This window comes from Carettochelys insculpta, chromosome 12, assembly GCF_033958435.1.
Source record: "Carettochelys insculpta isolate YL-2023 chromosome 12, ASM3395843v1, whole genome shotgun sequence".
In the NCBI taxonomy this organism is placed as follows: Eukaryota; Metazoa; Chordata; order Testudines; family Carettochelyidae; genus Carettochelys; species Carettochelys insculpta.
In genome coordinates this window covers 38,249,262-38,274,095 of record NC_134148.1, presented here as the reverse complement: position 1 = coordinate 38,274,095, position 24,834 = coordinate 38,249,262, and the positions used below count along the sequence as shown (strand labels likewise).

The 24,834-nt window shown below is 41.1% G+C and overlaps 1 protein-coding gene across 3 annotated transcripts in view; it reads right to left on the bottom strand.

Moving 5' to 3' along the window:
* Positions 1–8,285: 8,285 nt before the first annotated feature.
* Positions 8,286–24,834, bottom strand: part of ASB7 (ankyrin repeat and SOCS box containing 7) — a 45,997-nt gene continuing 29,448 nt past the window's right edge. For 2 of the 3 annotated variants that reach the window (XM_075006642.1, XM_075006643.1), the window contains one exon: positions 8,286–12,128. In XM_075006642.1, the coding sequence (XP_074862743.1) occupies positions 11,989–12,128 (140 nt within the window). In that variant the 3' untranslated portion in view covers positions 8,286–11,988. Of the gene's footprint in view, positions 12,129–18,983; positions 19,061–24,834 lie in introns of those variants that run through there. The other variant, XM_075006645.1, reaches the window with a different exon arrangement.

The following is a 24,834-nucleotide window of genomic DNA, read 5'->3' as shown; positions in this document are numbered from 1 at the left end:
ACGGATGTTGCTGGACAAGAGTGCGCTGGACTAGAGAAGTTCAATATGTAATTCTACATAATGCACGTTAAAGCCATACAATCCAACAGAAACAAAATACGCTATAATCACTTGTTGAGGTGGTAGGGAAATTTGAAAGCAAAAACCAAAATCACACGCAGCAGGTGAATATTATCATCATCAACAGACATGGGCTCAATATCTGCTGGTCTCCAATGCCTCCCTTGCTATTTCCTTCCATCTTTTCTTCTCCAGGACGGAGTGGCTTAGTTTCTGCAGTCTACCTCCGCACCAATCTACCGTATCATCTGTCCATTCTCTGTGGAATCTCTCTCTCCTATTCAACCGTCCATTATGCTGTCTTGACTTTTTGTTCATTGTTCATTCTGCAGATCTGCCCAAATAGCTGTAACTTCTGCTGTATAACCTTCTGCAGTAGGTTCTCTTTTGGCTGTGTCTTCCGATATAATCCTCATTGGTAACCTTCTGCATCCATCCTATTCTCAGGATCTTTCTATAGCAACTCCTCTCGAACGCCAATATCCTTCTCTTCAAATCCTTCACTATCACCCATCTCACATCTGTGCAACATGAGGCTGAATACACGTTTTCAAGATGCTCAGCTTCATACCTAAGCTAATTGCTTTGCTTTTCCAGATCTTATCCATCTCCTTCAAACTTGCTCTTGCTTTTGCTGTTCCAGTCGCTATTTCCTTCTTAGTCTAGATCATAGTTCATGTTGCTCCCTAGATACGTGAACTTCTTTACACTCTCTAGTTCAATCCTATTTACACTGGTCTTCTTTCCTATTTCCTTATCTCCAAATACCATTGTTTTCATTTTATTGATTGCAAGAGGATATATAGAGAAATTATTAAGCTACTGCCAACAAACGTAGTGATTTAGAATAAAGATGCAAACAGAGCTACTGATACAACTAAGGCTTCTAATCAGGTGTGGTATTTTGTTTGTTTTTTGTTTTTTAAATCAGACATTTAAGAACAGAATGGCCTACTGAAGAGAGTAAATAAGTTTTAAAGTTCAGCCATACAAAATACATTGTTCAAACTGGCACATTCAGTTGTGTATTAAAAGCTGAGAATAATTGCAGTATAGCTTAAAAAACCCACAAAATGAAAACTGAACAGAGCATTGAATAAAAATTGCAAAAATGGACATCAGGTTGGCAGAGACAATGTCCATTAAAGGTAATGGGTCTGACCCTAGTACCATTGCAAGTCAACACTGAAAATATCACTGACTTGAACAGAAAAAGTATCCAACTAAGTGTGCCTAAGCCTATGTCTACATTAGCATGTTAGACAGGAAAAATTCTGTGGCTCAATAGTGTGTGTATGTGGGGCGGGGGGGGAGGACAACCCACACTGATCATTATAAGTTTCACAGACAAAAGCACAGCTCTTTGTTGGCGGGAGATACTCTCTAGCTGACGTAGCTGCCACTACTTGGGGGCAATTTAATTATGCTGATGGGAGAACTCTCTCCTACAGGCATACAGCAGCTACATAGGAGGCCCTACAGCAGCACAGTTAGGTCTGAAGTGTAGACAAAGTGTTCCATGAGGGTGGTTCAAATTCATTGAAACTTCTCCTTTGCTTAAAATGGTTGTTTCCAGTACATCCATGTGTGTGGGAGGGAAGAAGGGGGAAAAAATCAAAGTATTGTCCCTAATGTAGTAAAGGGGAAGAAGAGAAGCCAGCTAAGTCTGAGAGAAATATCTGAATCCATTTGCCAAACAAAAAGCTTCTGATCTTTCACAGAAAGTCCTTTTTGGAATAACCTATGTAGTGTTTTCTAATGTTAAGTGATGAATACTGTGTAGACACAGTTAAAGCATTGCCATGGATTACATTGACTCAAATTAAAAAAACAAAAACAAAAACACACAACAAAAAATTAGAAGTTGCATCATGAAATTAAATATTTTACTTGAACCAACAATTGGGGTAGTAACATAGCAAAATGCTGCAATATCTACAAGACCTTTTCTTCCCTTAGGAGTGACAGCTGGTTAGGCTGATGTACGTTTGTTAAATGTGCTTAAATCTTAGCTACCTGATTTGAAATATGGCTTTCATAGACTAATAGAACACTAGAACTGGAAGGGACTCAGAAGTCATCAAGTCCAGTCACCTGCCCCTGTGGCAGGACCAAGCACCATCTAGACCATCCCAGACAGATGTCTGTCTAACCTGCTCTTAAATATCTCCAGTGACGGAGATTCCACAACCTCTCTAGGCAATTTATTCCAGTGTTTAACCACCCTGACAGTTAGGAAGTTTTTCCTAATGCCTAATCTAAACCTTCCATGCTGCAGTTTAAGCCCATTGTTCCTTGTCCTATCCTCAGAGGCCAAGGAGAATAATTTCTCTCTCTCCTCCTTGTAACCCTCTTTTAGATACTTGAAAACCTCTACCATGTCTCCTCCAAGTCTTCTCTTTTCTAAGCTGAACAAGCCCAGTTCTTTCAGTCTTCCCTCATAGCTCACATTCTCTAGACCTTTAATCATTCTTGTTGCTCTTCTCTGGACCATCTCAAATTTCTCCACATCCTTCTTGAAATGTGGTGCCTGGCACTGGACGGAACACTCCTATTGAGGCATAATGAGTGCTTAGTAGAATGGAAGAATGACGTCCCATGTCTTGCTCTCGACACTTTTATTAATGCATTCCTCAATCACATTTGCATTTTTTTTTGGCAACAGCATCACACTGTTAACTCATATTTAGCTTGTTGTCCACTATGACACCTAAATCTCTTTCTGCAGTACTCCTTCCTAGACAGTCACTTCCCATTTTGTATGTATGAAGCTGATTATTCTTTCCTAAGTGGTGTACTTCACATTTGTCCCTATTAAACTTCATCCTGTTTACCTCAGACCATTTCTCCAGTTTGTCCAGCTCATTTTGATTTCTGACCCTATCCTCCAAAGCAGTTGCAATCCCTTGCAGTTTGGTATCATCTGTAAACTTAATACTCTCTATGCCAATACCTAAATCATTGATGAAGATATTGTATAGAACTGGCCCCAACACAGACCCCTGCAGAACCCCACTTATGTTTAATTCAGCACACAGTTTGGTCTTTAACAAGGAAGTAGTGCAAGTCTTTGAACAAAGCAAAGAAAAATAGAGATTCTGAAAGTACAAATACCTAAAAATACTGAACCACATTATAATCCCAAACTGCAATTTTTCTGCTGTGTACACAATGGGTATACAAACAGCTTCCCATTCTCTCTCTCACACCCCAAACTAGGCTCCGAGTCAGAAAAAAAAAAATCACAGAAGTGAAAATTGCACAGCTCTCTTCCTCTTCACCCCCCACCCAACACCTTAATGTTAACCACAACTACTGTATGTCACAGACCACACACCACAACAACTGCCACCCTCAAACTCCCTCCCCACACTTCTTTACCACACTACAGTCACTACTGACAAGAGGTTAGCCTCACTAAGGCAGGAGGGAATGAGAGAGAGGTAAAGTTGCAGCATATGGTCTTGTGAGGAAGCCAAAATCAAGCTCTTGTGAGCCCTTCCCCAGCCTCTCCATCCCCGGTTGCTTGTTTGCTTTTTAATTCCATGATAACCCTTTTAGTGGTTCTCAGGAGTTTTTTCTAGCCTGCCTGGGGCTCTGTCTTTCTATACTCTCAGCCCTGGTATGGAGCTGTATCCTCAGGGCTTCCCCTTGGAGACACTTCTCCTAGGATCCTCCCCAGGCTCTGTCTTGAGCCATTTGAGCAGCCAGCCAACCAGCTTCTTGCTCTCTTAGTCCCTGCCCCCCACTTAGCTGTGGTTATGCTGCAGTTCCCTCAGGCAGCTGGGCATCCAGTCCATCCCCTCCTAGCAGTGGCCCAGTCCAGCCACTCTTACCAACAATCCCTCTGCTCTGTTACTCCTTTTTGTATGTCCCTCCTACACTCTAGGCTGCTTGGAGGATCTCCTCACTGATCCCTTCTGGGAAGGTGTGGTGGAGTCCTGAGGTCTCTAGTAGGGTTCCTTTGGGTTCAGTCCACCCCTTCGTTGGTCTATACAATGTACAGTAGTTGTGATCACGGTATGGCGAGTTCCTGGCGGTGAAAGAGGGGTGGGTGTGCATCGCACTTGCTATCACTTGTAAGCAATCATCGCAACTGAACTGACTGGCATTTTTATGAACTCAGACTTCTTGCCCATTCATCCTCCTTCCATCACTCCACAAATCCCTTCCATACATGTGAATCCATGTTTATTCAGTCCTTCTTTCACTCCGCCCTGTCTTGCCACCCACAGTCATTAGATCCACACTTCCCAGACAGAACTCTACCCAGGCACCATCTACTCATTCATTTTACACTCACCCATCTGCTTCTTCCGCATATGGAAAAAAACAGTCACTCATTCCGTGCACCCTCCCAACCTGCCCAGAGGAAGGACAGGGTTTTCTTGTGTACAGCAAAATCCCATCTCTCAGCAAACATCCCTAGTGCATAACTTGCTGCACCTAGACCCCTACCTCCTCCTTCTACACAAGAAACAGGCACAGCCCTGAGAGCCATGCCTCTGGCACTGCCTCAGTATCTGATCTCCCAACTCTAATGCCTAACTCATCCTTCCCTAGGCTGAATGTCACCCTCAAAGCCCTTCTATATTCCCAGCAAAGGAGTTGCATCAGCCTCATCATCTCATTCCCCACAAATCCCTCCTGCCCCTCTCCCCACACCAAACTCCTCTTCCTCTAGGTAGCAGACACCTGCCCCATCCTTGGAAAAAGCCATGTCAGGGAATGAGGTTGCTGGAGTCCTCAGTCCCACCCCATGACCATGAGATGAAGCTGGCTGGACTCCAAAAACTTCCAGTGTGGTCACCCAACCCAGCTTCCATTTCATTAATTTCCTGTATGTATATCTGTCGTCTCAAATTCCTCAATGTTCCTCAGACTCCACCGTTGGGACTCTCAGCTGGCCTCTTACTGTGCGAGGGACACCCCCAAGTTAATACTCCGCTCTGTCTTGAGAGGATGCCTAGTTGCCCTTCACCTCAAATCTGAGGGGCCAAACCCCAAACAGACTGAATATAAGGATAATCATGTGTAGAAAGAGAGCCTTGTCAGATGGTTGACAGTCAGAGCAAACTCCTGTCCTGCTTCGGCAACCTCCACCCTGTGGAGGGATCTCATGACGATTGTGGATTTTCAACTTACATGGGGAGGAACACCAATTCATATTAGATTTTACTTTTTTGTGGGTTCTTACTAAACATTCTTAAAAAGGTGGTTGGCTGCATGAACACAGGAAATAAACATACAAGTTGTGTGCAAGATCAGCAGCTAATGGCAAAGGTACTAATATCCTATGAGTGATACATACAGTTATGTGCAAAGAGTTTCTCCATGAGCAATGCCTGGTACGTAGGTTTTCTTTGAAGGAATAATGGCCTAAAAAAATTTCTCTCTCTCTCGAAAGAGACTACATGTTTCAACACATTGATTCAGGATACACTTTTCTAATGAAGGCTGAGGAGATATACAGTGAAATAAATCAATGACTTTGCCAACTGCTAGTGGGAAAAAAAAAACACAAAAAAAAAAATCACAGTAACAATTCTACCCTTTCCTATTAACATTGAGAAACTGAACTAAAACTTACTGATTACCTATGTTTATAAAAGGCATAAATCCTATTTTTCCTACCTCCAAGGACTTTTTTATAATGTAACTAACTGCGGAGTTGCTAACAGGGCACCTTCCCAACACTCTAAATACATTTCCAAAAGATACTTTCACAGGAAGGAAATCCCACTAGCCCAGCTAAATGCTGAAACTCCAGTAGAGTAACTCTAGATATATGCCTCGGGAAGAACAGCATTTGGTACTCTGTATAAGAAATGTTATGTAACTCAGGCTGTGTCTACACAACAGCCTAACCTCAAAATAAGCTATGCAATTTGTGCTATGCAAATTGCATAGCTTATTTTAAGGTGATTTCAAAACAAGCTATTTCAGCACACAGCGCTGTCTAAAGGGGGCTGCATGCCAAAATTAAGTGCTATTTTGAAGCATCCTGTACTCCTTCTGGAAGGAAAACTGTTCTGAGACAACGTGTGTGTTTCTGAGACATTGGCAGCTATTTTGGTATCCTGCCATATCCCAAGATAGCGCCTGCCATGTAGACATAGCCTACCAGAGCAGCATGATTACAAACTTTCACCATCTGTGGACAGTAGGAGAACTGTAAATCTAGTTTTCACTGTTATTCAGTTGCCATTTTGCAGACTGTTTCGGTGTAAAAAATAAGAAAAGAAACAATAGTTTTAGAAATGACAAAGCAATGCCCTTGAATGTATCTTCCTATAAAACAACACAACCAAGGAAATTTTGCAAGGGGAGCTTCCTCCAGTAGAGCCTGTTCTTAAATACATCTCATAGAGGATCATTCAGGCTCCACCATATGGTAACAGGGCCAAGTTAAGAGAAACTTGATTGTGCTTCCATACACATACACAAAGGGGATCCTCTGCAGAGGGGCCACACCCAGCTTCCCCTCTAATTTATGAATGCATTTTGTTATGTGCACCAATATAGAGATGACTAGCGGCCTGCAGCTGAGAAAGAACCTCGATCACACCCCCTCATGCACACAGGGGTATCAGCCCACTCCACAGCAGTCTCCCACTTTTCCCTTGGATTCCAAAAAACATTCAGAAACCCTGTGAGGTTGCAACAAGAAGTGAGCAGAAAGAAGGTGGAGTACAGATCTTTTCACTGGGTCCATGGAGATTTCTCAAGATGCTGCAGCTCCAAATTCCCAATCTCCATGGCTCCCTGTATGTGATGTGGATCCTTAGAGAATCCAATGACTGACAAAGTCTTAGCATTTCAGCTCCATGAAGAAACACAAACTTCCAACCTTTTTTTTTTTTGGGAGATTAAGCTAACACATCAAACTGTTACAATAAATCAACAGAAAGAGATTAAAACTTCCCAGTGTCAGTAGCAAGAATAAAATTTCAGAACATGTATAACATTGTATGGTTTCAAAAGCACAGTTCCAAACTCCTGAGGTAGGTACTAGCTTCAGTCTAAAGATAGGGGAAACAGAGTGAAGAGCAGGGAAGGGTTTTGGCTAAGGCTGTACAGAGAATCAGTGGCAGACCAGAAGAGAACTTAAGACGAAGAGCTCCTAGCTCCCATCCCTGCTAGCCATTCTGCCTCTAGTAAAGTCAATTATTGCTTCCAGTTTACAAAACTAACTTTTTCTGAAACCATGAAAAACAACATCCTTAGACACAGTAAGCACGATTTCTAGTAATGCAGAGATCATACAGGCATACAGAGATCACTGGACTTAATCAACAGCTTGCAAACCCATTGTTGCTGTAAACGACAGCATGTATCAGTAATTGTTTTTCAGCTGACAAATGAATAAAAGCAGTAAACAGGATACATAAACAGAAACATCACAGAGAACATAGCATTTAGAAAATTTGTTAGTCTTCCACACCTGTCCAGTCTGTTAGTACCATCATTAAGCAATTTAGAAATTTGTGAGCCATGTTGTAATGTATGGCACAGAATCCACAATTCAGATTCGGTTTTTGCACCTAGCTGCTCAAGAGCATTCAGCCATACAACAGGGAAACATCCTCTTCCCCACCAGCTTTTAATAACATAATATTTGTGATGGCTACCAAGGCTAGTGATCCAGTTCCTGCCCTCTCCCACCCTTAGAGCCCCTGAAAATATCACAGCTTGTACTTACAAAGGGTCCTCGAAGACTCAAGCTGTTCACTTATTCTTGGTTCCCATATGAATGATATATTCAGAAGTAGCTGTTGCCTATTCACTTTTTCAGTATTAAAAAGACAATGCACATTGATGGATCCATTTGCAAAATGGGAATGGGCCATAATTTTTGCACCTTATTTGCATATGCAGGTAATGAGAGTGGTGTATGTTTTATAGCTTGTATGTGCAAATCAGCATGCAGAAAGGTGAATGGAAATGATCAGTCATGTACAAGTAAAAACTGGGCTGGTTCACCTTTGGCAGCCCAGCCCTGACTGTCCAAGTTTGCCCTTGATGTATTGACACAAATGGTCTAAATTCATGGGAGACCTGTATTCATATCACAACCCAGAACTGAGCTTCAACAGCTAAGTTGTTACTGCATTAGTGTTTGCAGGGAGGACAGGCACTGAGGAAAACCCACAAAGTGATGCTATATTATTAGAACGTTTGATTAGAAATAAACAGAACATAAACCCAAAAGATTTTAACCAGATTTAAATATTTTTAAAATTCAAACTGACCCAAAGCAGAACATACATTACAGAGGAAGAACAAAATACATCATGATATTGATAACACAAAAAAGGTGCATGGAAGCTAGATTTGTGGGCAAATTGTAAGTTGCTCTTGTCCCAATGACAACGTGGGCTCTCGATCAACTTTATTGAGAAGTTAAGATTTAAAATTTCCATGTGGTCCACTCTAGCAAACAAACTGTCTTCTCTTGCTTCACGGTGTCTGTCTGACAAGTTAATCATGCTAGTCCTCTTTGCCCAGATGTGTTCTCTTATTATTGCCAACTATAGCCAGAAAATGAAATTCTCCACACAACCCCAAAGAATCCAGAGTTGCTCCATTCCAAGCATGACTGATAATGAATTAAAAAAAAAACCAAAACACTCAAAAGCTTTTCAAACAAGTACTGTCTATAATGTAGTAAATAGTTTAGAAATATGGTAATTAAATAATCTAAAAAACCCACTCTTACTCTGCTGTACATTTATAAACACATATTTACAAAAATCTTTCTGTTTTGTTTTTTTAAAGGATGAGGTTTGTAGTTTATTATTAATGATCAGAATCTTTTACTTGTCTGTTTCTTTGGTGCATTTGCCAATTTTATTATTTTTTTAAGATTCAGTAAAATGTACACAAAGGTACATTAAGGGAATGGAAGTAAGAGATGTGTGATACATTTCTATTATGTACCCATCTTTCCACATTCAATTCCAAAAGATTATGGAAAAACCAAATCTGTTTGTGTTTTCTACCTATTTGTGCACTGAGTGACAAAAGAATAGATCCACAACATTCAAATATAGTTATGCTTGAATGACAAATAAACCCTGTACTTTACTGACTTAAGCATGTGCTGCTAAAGTTTCTATATCTATAGTCCCAGTAACAACAACAGGACTACTCACACACATGCTTATCAGTAAGACCATAAGTGCTTTGCTGAACGAGGGCCCTAAGGCCTGATCCAAAGCTCAGTGGAAGTCTTTCCATTGGCAGCAGTGGGTGTTGGATCAGGTCCTTTGATAATTTAGACTTGCTAAAGGGGATTAGGCTTCTGCAATTTTTTCCCCCTCAAGAAACATTTTGCATTAGCCTAAAATGTACAAGTGTTTCCTTTATATGTCAGTTATGAAAATACCAAACCTCAATCAATAAATAATGAATGACACGCTTCTTCATTAAATAGCATTTTTGTTACCAGCAAGGTCTTTCATAATTTTCTGAAGTCACAGCAGCAAGACAGAACAAATAATTTATCTTAATATGGATTCTGACTAAGATACAGTCTAAATTATTTCAGAAAAGATTCCTGTAAAAATGCACCTTCACTGATGGGAAACAAAACTATTTAAAACCAAACAAGTTACTTAGGAAGGCAGAAAAACAATATTAAATATTTAAAAGACAGAATGTTAACGTTCCGTTTCTATGTAACAAAGCTGAGGACACAGAGTTAAAAGCTGCCATCCCATCCTTATTATGCCTATGTACTGCAGAACTTACAGCAGAAGAGATCAGCACCTATGGTGTTTTGTGTGTTAAAGGTATTACTGAACAGCACTCTCTCTCCACACTAGAATACCACAAATGGGCTTCAGCTATGACCTGTAGGAAGCATTATAGGGAGAGGAGTGCTGTCTTGCTTGGTTATTCTCTGTCCCCTTTGCTCAAGCTGTCAATAAGGATCAACATTAGCAACAATGGGGCTAACTGGTTGGATGTGGACAAACTCACTTCCAGAAGGTGGCTGTTACATTAATTTTTGGTCACCGATGAAACAGGCTGGATTTGAACTGAACAATCAGAGATGAAAGGCTCCACATCCCATTAATTCTCCTCTGAGCCACTGACTCTCTAAAATCAGTCATTGTTTGGAAACCTGTGCAAGGCTAGGCACAAAAGGGTGAGATAATCCTTGCTGCCATGGTTCCTGTGCATCCATCATTAGCAACAGGATTTGTTCTTGAAGAAACTACAAGCTCTGGCTTCAAGGAAATAGTGCTGAGCTAGCAGGATTAATTTAAATGTACCTGTTTCCCTTGCTTCCACCATTTTTAAGTTTAACATTTTGACGGGATAGTGTGAAAAATTAAGAATCAACATGGTTTCCCCGAACCTCCCAAGCTTTACTCAAATCACTACTGTGAAAGAGCTGCTGATGTTTAAATAGACTGTTTTGGAGCCACGACAATGGCAAAGCAGGAGTAGAAAACATTGACAAGAACATTTTACAGACTCCATAATCCCTTGGAAATAAAAACAGTAAAATAGTTGCAAATTTTGGTCCATTTCTGTTTGATGCCAAGGCCTTCTATTTCCACTAATAACTAGGAATTGGCTCCATATCATGTCTTGCTTACAGTGAAAACATGAATGTAAAATTTGACTTCTGAAATCACTTGCCGGTTTCAGGTTTAGTGTTTGCAAAATTTAAGCATCTAATGCTAGGTGGGAATATTTTCTTGTCAGTGCACATGCAATTAATGGGGGGTTATGGGCTCATTATCAATGAAGATTACATCTAGTCAACTTCAGGCAAATCAAAAATGAAAGCTAAACGCAATGAAAAGCATGGAAACCCTTTAAAATAAAATGACTTAGCCAAATCATAGCCATTTAAAGAGAAGCCTGGCCTAATAATCTATATGCAAAATTTCATCTCAAAGGGGAATAAAACAGCCAAGTTATACATTCAAGTTCAGGGATTGTAAGGGCAACTGACACCCTCATTATAGCATTGCTGGAGCAATGCTGCAATAAAGAAACAGTCCCTGTTGTCACAAATAATGCACTGAGACTATAAAAAAAAAAGGGGGGGTGCAAAAGTCACAATCATAACAAAATACATCAGAAATATTGCACAGGAGGCACTGTAGGAGAAACAGAATACACTGGCTTCAAAATCTAAACTTGTTTCCACTCAATGTGAAAAAGAGAGACCGAACGACTCTGTGCAGTGTACTGTCAAAAACAGCATTACAAGCAAAAGCCAACTGACAGGGACAATCAGGGAAGAGGAGATCCTGGATGGACATCCAAACGACAGTAGTTAGGAAAAGAACATTATAAAAAGAGAACTTACACATTTTAAAATTGAACTAGGTGGCCTCATTTTTAAAAAGCTTCCATATGGCATTTGTACAGTGTGTCCCCGGAAACCATGGTTACAATTCTCAAAGTGATTCACATGGGCAGAGGTTTACACCTACACAAACTCCCATCAATCAATCAGATTACGTGGACATAAAAGTCTGCCCACATGGTCCCTTTGCAGGATTGGTGCCTTAGACGCCAAACCTCTTTTTTTTTTTTTTTTTTTTTTAAAACAATCACACAATTGGCTTACAATACTATGTAGGCCAATCACAACTAATCACTGCCTTTGAATAGGTTATGTTTTATTTCCATTGCAAGTCTGCACGCCTCATTTAAAAAAAAAATTAAAATGCAATATTGTATAGAAAGCTTGGACCTTGTAAACTTGGACCAAAAAAAACCAAAAACAAAAATTAAGACCTTCTAGCATGGGGTATAAAAAAAAACCCAAGGAAGTGTATACCTGCCTTCTGACTTTTAGAGAAATCAGAATTTGCATAGGATATACTTTGTGCAAGGCAACAAGCCTCTAAGTATCTGGAATATAACTAATCGTGCTCAGTGTTTTCTTCTTCATGGATATCAGATATCATCAAACTTGTGTTTTAAGTAGTCTTTGATGACCTTGGCAATGGGTAGTTCATCAAGTAGTTTTAGGTTTTGAAGGCCTATACACTGGCGGATTTTAATTCGGCATAGATCTTGCAAATTTCTGGGCTGTCCTGAAATGAAAAGACAAAAGAATGTATTTAAGACAGATAATCCCATAGAATATGTGCTTCAAAAGATTACTTACCTTTTAAAAAGACATTGTTAGGGGAGGAGAGGAAGAGAGGGACATTTCCTCATCAAGTCTGAACCAATGTGAAAGTGAATAATTCTTTACAAAACCAAGGACTCAGTCCCCAAATTACTTAAGAATACTCATAAAAACTACACACGCATTATTGGTTCCCTTGATTTAAATGTAACTACTTATGTGAGCTTACACATTTAAGCATATGGTGAACTGGGGTTTAAAATGGTTTTGAAGTAATTACACTACAAAAATCTTAATATGGCCTTTTCTGATCCCTGTTTTACCACATACAGATACACTTGAACCAGGAACACCTATGCTTCAGACTCTCAAGGCTGGAGTGCCTGTGCCAGCTCCCTGCTTTGGAGGTTGAAAGGGGAGGCTGAGCCTTGCAGACCAGATCCAGGCAAGCCAAAGACCAGATAGAACCCACAGGCTCTGCCTTGCAGGGGGAAGGAGGAAGCAGCCCTGCATGCTGCTGCTCCCTCTGCCTCTCTGGCTTGGGGAAACAGTAGCACAGTGAAAAACTAGTCTGGAGGCTTTTTCCCTGCTGCTCCCATTTGCCACAAATTGGGGGTGGAGCTACATGTGTCCCTGGGAGCGGGATGCCAGGTAAACACCCAATCCCCAAATGCGCAGACCTTGCACCTGCATCCCCTTATGCACCCAGACCCCACACCCCCCCAAGCGCACTCCTGCACCCTCCCTCCCAGACTCCACATGCCCCTCCCCCTGCAACCCCTTCTCAAATAAAGAACACTTTAAATACCATGCAGTAAGGACTCATGACATTATATCTGTACAGTACTCCATAATGGTTTGGACATAGAAAAGGTTCAGTAATAGACTTTGCTTACCCTTCATTATGGCAAACACCCATGATCTGGAAAGTATAGTTTAGCCTTTTATCCTTAGAAATATCATGGCAGATATTTTGCCATGTTCAGCTCTGAACATGAATTTAGAGACTATTTAGAGGCCATGGTTTAAACAATTTAAGGAGCATACGGCAAAGTTTAATAATTACACTTTCCCCCTTCAGCCAACACAAAAGGCTTTTAGTTTTTAACACACATGCAGAATGTATGTGTGTCCCAGTACAGTGAACTAAGGCCTAAGCTGACTACATTTGATGAAGGTAACGCTCTCTACCTCCACCGCTACCATGTCAGCAAAAGAATTAATGGCTCATTTTTATGAAGAACTGAGGTCCCGTTTCGGCTCATTATCTTCAAAGGAAACGGCTGGATTCTGAGCAGTTTGGAAGGCGGGCCCCCAAATCACATAACATAGCCAGCAACATCTCAAAATGACTGGTATGGGATACTTTGACCCTTGAAGTTTGTGTGTGTCACCAGTCACAGTGCACAAAACGGTTTTAACTTCAAATATTTCCTTCGTTGGATGAGAAAACAAAAATAACCAGAACCCCTAAACAATTAAGTCACCAGAAAAGCAGCAGACTATGTGAGTGGAAACATCTTAAAATTTGTTTTCAATTACCTTGAATAGACTGGGCACGAGGGACACATGAAAATGCTTATACAGCTATCTCAAAATAATCTGTAATCAGCAGACCTTATGGCAATCATTTGTCATCTTCCTAAAAGTTAGTGCTGAAAGGCAGCATTTGTCTTCTCGAAGAAAGAAAAAGGCAGATTGCACTAAACAGACTATTTGCATTGCTCTTCATAACATCATTAAAATAAACATGTGAACAGTTTACGCAGCAGAATTTGATCTGAACAATTTAAATATTTTCCGATTTCTAGAAGAGTTCCTAGGGGGTGAGCATATAATCAAAAGAGGAAATGCTTTTAATGAAATGGCACTTGAGATCTCTGCAATTGCACCTTATAACGTAAATCATACAATGCTAAAAAGCACAGCTGTGTACACTAGGCAACAAGGCTACAAAAGAGAGGTGGTAAGATCCTCTAGATTTAAGTTAGTTGCTTTACTGAAGGCATATTTATCTCAAGTTTGGAGTCGCTTCATTCCAAATGAGAGTCTGAGGCTTTGTCTACAAAACAAAATTTTATTGACCCAGTTAAGCTGACAATTAAAAAAAAAAAAAAGTATAATTACATTGCTTGTGCATGTCACATAATGCTCTGTCGGCATTGTGTGTTTACATTTAATACTCTAATATCTATGGGGAGAGCAGTGCACTCTGTGTAGCTTTTCCACTGTGCTATTTGCCACTTTCTGCAGTGAGGGGTTGTGGGATGGCAGAGTGGATCCCAGTATATCACAGGCATGCAACATCCCCTGATGCAAAATTCTTTCCATCCCAGCATTTCATGGACTTCTGATTTCATTTTGCAGCATTTTTCAATGGCTACAGTTTATTGTGCACCTGCCACCTCTGTCTGAGAGGATGGATCCTGCACTGCTCTCTACAACTATGGTCATGGTTACGATCACATCATGGATGGTTATGCAATATATCTTAACTTCCCAAAATGAACGAGAACCAAAGCTGCCTGACCTGCTGCATGCCAGGGAAAGCAGCAGCACCGGATTACTGCTGGACATGGTGAACCATCACTTTTGGGGTTAGGAAACAAGCAATGAGTGATCATATCGTTATACAGATCTGTAACGATGAGCACTGGGTGCACAACGCCATGTTGATGCCACTGTGTGAGGAGTTTGTCCCAGCACTGTAGCATAAAGTCAACAAAATGGAAGATGCCTTCTCAGTGCAGAGCCTCGTGGCAGGTCGAGAATGCTACTTGGTAACAAATCAGTGTGGACTCAGGAAGTCGATGGTTGGAACTGTGTTAACACAAGGCCATTAATTATATCCTGCTACAAAAGATTGTGACTCTGGACAATGTGAGTGAAACAGGGGATGGCTTTACGGCAATGGGATTCCCTGACTGTAGAGCAGCAATAGATGGTGTGCATCATCCAATCTTGGGCCCAGACTCTCTTGTGACAGAGTACCTCCTAGAAAGGGGTACTTCTCTATGGTATTGCACGCACTTGTGACTCATCATGGGCATTTTCACTAACATCAATGCAGAGTGGCTGCATGATGCACACATCTTCAGGAACACTGGCCATACAAAAAGCTCCAAGCAGGGACTTTCTTTCTAGACCAGAAGATTCGGGGGGGGAGAATACAGAAATGCTCATGTGAACCTGATAAATTCAGCATTACCCCTTACCTTCACGGCTCACAAAGCCTTGCACAGGAAACAGAAGCAGCCCTAAGGAGTGCTTTAACAATAAGCTGAATAGGTGCAGAATGACCGTGGAACGTGCTTTTGGCATATTAACAGTGCACTGACGATACCTTTATGGCAGGCCAGATAAATGAGGAAAACATTTTGCACATTCCATAATATTTGAGGCTAAGTTTCCCCAGAGGTGGAGCATGAAGGTGGATCATCTGGCTGCTGAATCTGAGCAGGCAGATACCAGGGCTATTAGAGGGGCACAAAAGGGTAGATATTCAAATCATGGAGACTTTAAGACAACATTTCGACAATGAACACCAGTCATACAGCATGCTTTGTTTACCTGCTGCCTTGCTTGAAAATTGTAATGATTTCTGACTGGGATTTGCAGTCAACAAAATGATCAAACTGACCCTGTGCACAAGTACCAGCACCAACCACACTGTGTGGGAGACAAAGGTCGTTATCTTTCAGAGAGTTCATTGTTACTAATACCAATTAATACACACAAAAAGCTTGGTGCGAGGGAGACTAGCATGCAAGGCAGTGTAGCCTCTCATAGCTATGTTTAAGTCCAGGTACCGAGATGCTCTGAGAGAAGTTACAAGGAATGTACTGGAAGCAATTGGAAATGGCATGAAAAGCAGTTCTGTATCAGTTGCAAAGGGGCTGAGGAGAAATGAACACTTGTGTTTTGCTGCAGCGTGATTAGGAACTTCAACATCTCTGTTTGCTCCTGGGTCATTTATCACCTGTTTCTGGCCCTTTACAGAATGCTCCCCACTCTTTCTATTTTAAATTTTTCTTTCAGCATCTCTCTCCATTCCCTGCATTTTCTTCTGCTCATCTGAGGATTGGAGCGCTTCCCAGCACATGTCCTCTTTGCTCTGTCTTGGTCACTTCCTTATCGTTCAGGGTCACTCTGCATGTGTGTAGGGGATTCCCTGAAGACCACATCTGCAGAAATACAAGAGATACAGAAGCATGGTTGTTAGTTCACACCCAGCACTGAATCATTTCAGTAAAATACACCTATTTCAACATACAAATCACTTTTGTGCTGTCCCTTGAAAAGCACACACACAATCTCGGACAGCCTAAACATGGTGACTTTTGGCCAAGTGGGGATTGGGAATCAACATGGTGCAAAGAGTCAAGGTTTTTGTTTTTTTTTAAAAGGGGATCAGTGCAGGCAACCAGGGACAGTCTTATAAATTCTGCCACCACTTTCCACAGGCTGGAGTAGCTGAAGTCAGTATCTCACTTCTGATGGTGAACAAGAATGGAAGGGTGCAACCCCTGCATACAAGCGGCTTCGGACCCAGTCTCTGCGCTGCTTGCCTACGTGTTACTTTGGAACCAGCACAAGAGACTGCAGAGTGGTATACGAAAGTTTCCTATAATGGAGGGAAGGAACAAAGCAGCTCTGCCAAAGAACCTTTGGCACAGAATTGGCAAGTACCATTGGGAAGTTTCCTCGTCTTCTCTCTACCCTGTAAAATCTCAGTGTGCATTTATGCGCTGTTCCCCTACTCAGGGGAATGCAAAGCATACTCTACAGCACAGCTAGTCTTGTACACAGCTATCCTTTCACCCACTTGTAGAACACAGAGCAAAGGACAGCTCTACCTCATAAGACCAATCAGCATGAACTCAAAAAGACCACTTACCAGAGCTCTTCTGTCCTGCGGCATGCGTGCTAGCAATGGACTGGCTAGATCTCTCCAGAGCGGAGCAGAATCCTTGACTTTCGTGCCACTGGATGAACTTGCCCTGGGCTCCATGCTGTCCTCCAACTCAACCTTCTTGTCCATGACTTCATCCTTGGGGTTAGATCCACTATCCTCCTGCTCTGGAGGTATCCATGGGGTTGTGGGTATTAAGCTGGGGTTGCTCCTATGGATGGCATTCATAGGAGTGGCAGGTCTTCAGCTCAGCACTAGAGACTGTTTACACCTCTCTGACCTTCTGTTATGCATTCCTCTGCTCCTTTTTCTTCACATGGCCCTGCTGCATATCTCATTTCTAGCCCTTATCCAAGAAAGCCATGAGAAAGCTGCCTGTAGACACTGAAGTTCCTACAGTGGAGCAAAGCTGGGACTGCACAACGCCCCTTCCCCACAGAGCCAGCATATCCAACAATTTGGGTGTGCTCCAAGCAGGAGACTGGTGCTATGTGTAGCCACTACAGTCAGCTGGGCAGAAGCAATGTGAGCTCTCCATGCCAAGACGACAGGAAGTGGAATTTCAAAAATTCCAGGCCTTTAAATGCAGAGCGGAGGATGCCTATCTACCTGCGTGTAAGGCAGAGTGTTAGGATGGGCATTGTGGGACACCTGCTGGAGGCCATTTACAGAGATATAGCCAAGCGAGGTGTCTGACACTTTGTTGATATAACTCTTCTGGGAAAAAAAGCGTACTTCTCTTTGAGATGGTTTTATTCTAATGGCAAAGCAGGAGAGTTTTATGGTGGAAAGAGCATGGTAGTGTGTACATTTCCACTGTTTTGTTGGAGAAACCCCTGACTTTTGTTGACAAAAATGTGGCACATAGACAAGGGCATGCTACTGACTTAAGTTCACTTGCATTCTACAGTCCTCTTGTTAAAGGCAACAAAACATTTTAGACAGAAGTTGACTACCTTCTATTACTAGAAGAGCCAACATCTGTATAAAAGGATGTGTTATTTCTGGTTTAGTCTGTGCATAATTCAGCACTTCATACGCAGAGTTTTACAGCTTCACCTTTGTGTGCCTTTTTCACAAAACCGGATAGAGGCACATTTATAATTAAATTTGTCTTTTTAAAAAACAAAAATCTGTAGAAGTGACATCTGGCAGGTATAGTACTGGAAACTAATTTAAGCCCATTTTTAAAGTTACTAGATTTGAAGTTAAAAACTTTGGAGCTTTCCTTTATTTCAACAGTAATATTTCTAAGACACTCACCACCATAGAAATTAAGTGCTAATATTTTAAAAAGTATAATATTTCAACCATGATACAGTGGCTGTCATTATAAATCACTGATGACTTCTATTACCAAATAGAAAATTTCTATTATATGGCGATATGTATGAGGTAAGTTATACAGCTCATATGCTAACGTTTCAGGGGGCAGAGGGAAAAGAAAGGAGAATTACTTTTGACCTAGGACCAGAATGGGATGCTTCCTGTTCCAAAAGAAAAGCTTCTAATAAATATATCAGTGAATGAAACAAGTGTCAGAATGCCCCTTTTAAACTTTAACTACAAACAACAGTGTTTGCTGCTAGCAAACACTATGATACTCTGTATTAGTACACACAAGAATACAGCTATGTTACAATGATTTCTGGTTTCAGAATCACATGCTACCTAAATTAACATCCTGTGACCTGTTTAAGAGTAAAGGAGAACAATGTAAAATAGCCGGAAAATTCACCAACAGTTAAATTAAGGGAATTATTAGAGACATGGTTATCAAAATGTCTGACATTTCCCCTGATAAGCCTAAGAATATTTTTCTGGGCATGTGTTAACAATGGACTTTTCCAACATTAAGCACCAGTTGCTACATCTACTGGCTGTTAGCGTCTCAGGTCATACCTTGCAAATTCCAGGGTTATTAATGCATTTGTGATTTATTAGAAACAGTGTCTAGAACTCTTACTCATTCTTGATTGAATCTGAATGAAAGGGAAAAAAAAAGGATTATACACCAACATCAGTGAACTTTAGCTTGGCAAATGTAAAATGTTATTAGAAACAGAGAAAAGTAAGTCAGGTTAAATGATGACTAAAAATGACTAGGAAGGAGCGAGTAGAGAGAATTTGCTGCATCATGGATTTGAAAGGATACTTAGGCAAAGAAAAAGTAGCCCACAAAAGAATAAATAAAGAGTAGAAAGATTTTTCAAACCAGCAATCTGCCGCCTCACGGATTTCAGTCACATACAAACTACTTCCATAAATAGGAAATACCTCTTAAAGAAACTCCTTACTCATTCTCAAAAAGCCATTTGTTTTGCAGCACCTTTAAGTTTGGATTATTCTTTTACCATTATCTGTGTTGTGATAGTTATGCACAAGCCAGCGAATGCCCTCTGCTCTTGCAGGACTAAAGTTTGCTAAAACATCTACATGAGTACATCAGCTATTTTAATAGATTGCTGTTTTGTGTTTTATAATAACGGCCAAGTGGGCAGAACTAATAATCAGTTCTTATGGCTGCTATTCCATCTGGTCCCCAAAAGCTATCCATAAGCATTAGATCAGTGGTTCCCAAACTATGTTCCAGGGGAACACTGGTGTTCCGCGAGCTACGGCAAAATGTTCCGCCATTGAAATTGTGCAATCGTGGTCTCTTCCTCCTTCTCAGGGAAAGAAATTTTGGGATGGAATTTTCTCGATTTTAGAGTTTTCTTGAAATGACTTTACAGTAACCAATTTTTCTTAACAATTCTGCTTGTTAACAGGCAACGAGCGCTTGCTTTGTTAAGTCATCACTTGTGTCTGCTAAGAGTTTAGAAGCCTTACACCAGCGGTGAGTAACCTGATACAGGGCCAATTTAAACTATCGTTACTTTCCGAAAGTCCTTGTGAGCTGCAACAACGTAAGAATAAACTGGGCATCTTTGTTTATCCTGTCATGCTCATCCATAATATTACATCTGTTAGGGAAATATGCTGATCTTATTTATGTTTTAACTGTCATCCTTGCTAGATTCGTTATGTTAATGTCTGGTTTCATTATCATTTGTTGAGTTGCATTTCTGCACAATAGTTTATTATGAAATATTTGCTATTAGTAATGTTCCTCATTGTTAGTATACGGATGTAAAAAAAGATAGTGTTCTGTAGAGAGCACCATGACATCCAAGTGTTCCATGACCAGAAAGTTTGAAAACCCCTGTGTTAGATGATGGCCCAGAGGAAAGCAGAATTTCTCAGTAGTCCATTTGCTTGTGCAATACTCCAATCACAATAGACAAATTTCTTCCTACTACACCACTGATGATTTTATAGTTTACACCAAGGGTGGACCATAATTTTGGTAGCAGGAGGGGCATTCAAAGATTCTGGTAAGTGGTCAGGGGCTGTACTCTTCTGCGGAGGGAATGCAGGATCTGGGATGGCGGTTGGCATAGGTGACTGCGGTGCAGGAGAGAGTGCAGGATCTGAGAGGGAGTTGGGTGAAGGAGGGGGTTGTGACCTGGGGGGCAGAATTGGGAGGGAGGGATATAGGTGCAGGAGAGGATTCTGACCTGGAGAATAGGAGCAGGAGGGAGTAAGGGTACAGGAGAGGATTCTTGCATAGGAATGGGGTGTCGGAGCAGGGAGCAAGCTGCGGAAGGAAGTTATGACCTGGAGCTGGGGGAAAATGGGTGTGCAGAGGTTTGAGGTGGTAATCTTGGAGAGGGAGTTGGAGGGGCTGGAGTGGTACAGGTAGGCTCTGACCAGGAGGCGCTTACTGAGGGGGCTCCCGACCAGTAACCCAGTTGGACCCCAAGACAGGTTCACTGCCTGCTGCAGCCCCAGGCTGCTCAAAATGGCTGGAAACTCCCTCCTTGTGTCTCTCTGTGCCATAAAGCTCTTGTGGGGACTGTGGGGGGGCACTCTGTATGCTGTCCCTGCCCCCCACCCAATCACTGTAGCTATCACTGGCCAGAAACTGGTTCCCCCTTCCCCACTCAAGGAGTGTGTGGCACCTAAAAGGGAGCCACCAGCCATTTTGAGCAGCCAACCTTTTGAGAGTCTGCCTTCGGGTCCTGGCGGGGTGGAGTGGGATGCAGGCCAGTTCAAAAGGCTTGGCAGGACCGGATCCAGCTCATGGGCTGTATCTTTCCTAGTGCTGATCTACACTATGAAATGCTGGACAGCTTTGTGATTTATCACATCTAGCGAGACAGATTGTTGTTCTTATAAATTGTGTAACATTTTTATCTAAGTTAGATGCCTCAGTTGCTTGCAAAACAAGTTCCAGTGGTTCATTATGTTGGTTAAAATTATTTATTTAGAAAACATTGTTTATTTTTAGAGTGGTCTGCTCTTGTGCTAAGATAATAGCTTGTATTTTGAATACAACACATTTCTCCCATTTTACTCTAAATTTCAATTCACGGACCCAGCCTTCATGTAGAAAAATATATTTTTTAAAATTGCATTTGAGGATACTGTTACATCTCAAGCCTGAGTGAGCTGCTTCCAAAATAACCAGATAGGGGCATAGGGGGTTGGCTCCTGAACTTGGAAATGAGTGGTATAATTCAATATGTTTTACAATACTTTGACATTAGAAACTTTTTACATAATATAAAATAAGAGGCCCAGTTTTTAAAGAAAAACTCATAGATATTTCTCAGGCATCTCTATGCACTAGTTATCAGAGGTGGAAGGGACAAACAGCAAGCTTTAAAGATCTTTAAAAATACAGAACACAATTTCCAAACTTCATCTTTAAAATGCTGCAGCAGTCTATTTTCAAAACATTTTTGCTCATGATAAACCAGCCAACATTCTTCTCCTCAGAATATGAGGGTAAGGGCTATTCAAAGAGGAATACTAATGGCTTTAGAAAAAGGACAGTTACAAAGCTAATGATAATATAGTCCTCGTTGATACTCAGTGATGTTCTTACTTAATTAACGACCTGGCTGTCTTTTCTGGAACATGTAACACTGTGCCCGTGTCTACACTAACCCAAATCTTCAAAATGGCCATTTCTAAGATTACTAATGAGGTGCTGAAATGCATATTCAGTGCCTCATTAGCATGCCGGCAGCCATGGCTCTTCGAAATTGCCACTTTTCACTGCCGTGCGGCTTGACCAAATGGGGCTCCTTTTTGAAAGGGCACCACCAACTTCAAGATCCCCTTATGCCTGTCTGCTGATAGGCATAAGGGGATTTCGAAGTTCTCGGGGTCCTTTCGAAAAGGAGCCTTGTCTGGATGAGCTATGCAGCAGCGAAAAGCGGCAATTTCAAAGAGCAGTGGCCGCCGGCACGCTAATGAGGTGCTGAATTTGCATTTTGAAGATCTGGGCTAGTGTAGATGTAGCCTGTGTTTGGAATGCAAAATCTCTGTCCACTTTGTGCTTTCATCACTGTAGTAACCTAACAATCAGCTGGCAAAAAAGCCTGGTCTGCGCTACATTGGCATGGCAGAAATTTTAAATTTCCCACTCCACTGTTTCTTAAGTGGTGTATAAAGAAGGTGTCTCCTGTAGACACAATCTCTGCCTAAATTCTGATTTAATTATTGGTACCATAATACAATATTTGTGAGCATCTGTTTTCAGTAACTCTGCTACCCTAGACAATGAGTTCAGAAAGTAATCAGCAAAGATGCATTTCATACAACACAGAGATACAACACAGAATCTTTTAACAAACGTGACACTGAGGGGGCTTCTTAACAACAATTCTCTATCTGGATCTGTCACTATCACAGGGAAGAGCGTGTATCATGATGGGGGGAAATTTAATCTGCAGTGTCTGAGGTCTGTATAGCACAGTCTACCTACTTGGCTTATTCACCATGTCTACTTGCTCATCCTGCAATAGCTCTTCATGTGGACACGTCTAGATTGTGGGGGGGAGGGGGTACAACGCATCACTTATTCTGGAATGGCAAGTCCATGGAGGAACAATTCTTGGAGAGCAATTAACAGTCTATTTCCTCATGTGGACAAGGTCATAAAAAGAGAGGAGGCTCTTCCTAATATTCACCTAACAGCCTAGATTCATGGTTTTAAAGGCAGTGCTAAAGTATCTTAAACAGCTTTAGTCTACTTTATCTGTGGAGTGCCAAAAACAGCTTGAAAAAAGTGGAACAGGCAGAGAAACTCAAAGGCACATGAGGATGTAGACTGGCTGACATATTGGTTCTACTCCTGTACCATAATCTTCTCTCAATTAAACTAAAAGCTAAGTGAAAAATTAGATGAGACTCTATATGCTTGTAGGCCATTTGTTGCTACACAATCCTTTTCCTCTAATGCTTTGTTCCAACAATTAAATAACTTAGTTTCAAGAGTGCTGTGGGTCACTCTCTCTGGTCAAAAGTTCCTGAGATCTAGTCAAACCTGCAGAATGGCAACTGGTTGATGTGCAAGGGATAATGGTCCTGCTTGTAAGAGTGGAATAATCAGGAGATTTCACCCAGAGATAGAAAATGGCAAAAGACCAAATAGTTGCCACATGAATTCAATGAGACCAAAAAGGGGACAAAGTTCCAGGTAGCCAATAACAGTGACTGACATTTTAGTACACAAAATACGGTTTTATGTTTGTTTGGGAGCAGGTGGCTAAAGTTAAAAGGGAACCAAATCTATTTGTTTTCCATCCAATTTGTTGAGCACAAAAGTTCAATCTATTTTCAAAACTGTGAGAAAACAGACACCATAGTTTAAAAAGGTGTCCAAAGACTTTTTAAAGACCCTGAGTTGTCCATTGACTAGCTCACATAAGAGCATATAAATCTTTTCATTTAAGAATATCTTAAGTAACAGACTACCCTGAGGCACGTGGCCTATTGGGAAGAAAACAAACCTTTTGTGCTAATACACACAATGCAGGAGCCCATTCTCTGTGGGACAGGAACCTTTTAGTTCATGCTCACAGCATTCACATAAGAGAATAATAGTGCAGCAATGTGGTGCATATTGGTGATATAATACATGCCTTAAGAACCATATGTTGCAGAAGAGGCAACAGGGCTTTGTTAAAAGGACCTGGTCAGCCAACACAGAGCTCTCACCAAAGTGAAGGGGAGCCTGGTCCAAATTGAGACAAATGGGAATCTTGCACTTTATTTTGGAGGCTTGATTCTGGTGCAGCTAACAATTTAAGAAGTGTAATATCTAGAATTCCAAATCTAAGCAGTAAGTCAATTAACTAAGGAGATCAAGCAACATGTCAGGATTTGATTTTGTACCATTACAAAGGCCCTATGAAGATTTCTATGGTCTAAAACAAACCAAATCCATCTGACTACTATGAATATCAAACATAGCAATCGTATACTCAGACTATTTCCCATGCCACTAGAATAGAATAGTTGCATAGTTTGTGGCTACCAGTACAATAGTGTACTGTGAAACTAAGCAGATTCTTCTTCCCCACCCCCAAGTAGTTAACATTTTACCCCATTTAAGTTTATGCAATACAAGCTAGTTTCAAGCTCCAGTTTAAATTTAAAAAACAGTGATGACCACACCCTCTGCTATGAGACATGTACATTAAGCATATTTTCAAACTACACTAAAAACCAAAATTCCAAGTAAGTTGGGGTTTTCAGATTAGTCATCATTCCATCAAAGTTCAGGATTTCTGGCACAGCAAATATCTACCAAAGAAGGAAATCCTGAGCTTGAACATTTGTATATGGAGGAAAAAACACTCAACTCTCTGAAATGAAGCACAGTGGTGCGTAATAAGATTCTTGATATTAATAACATTGT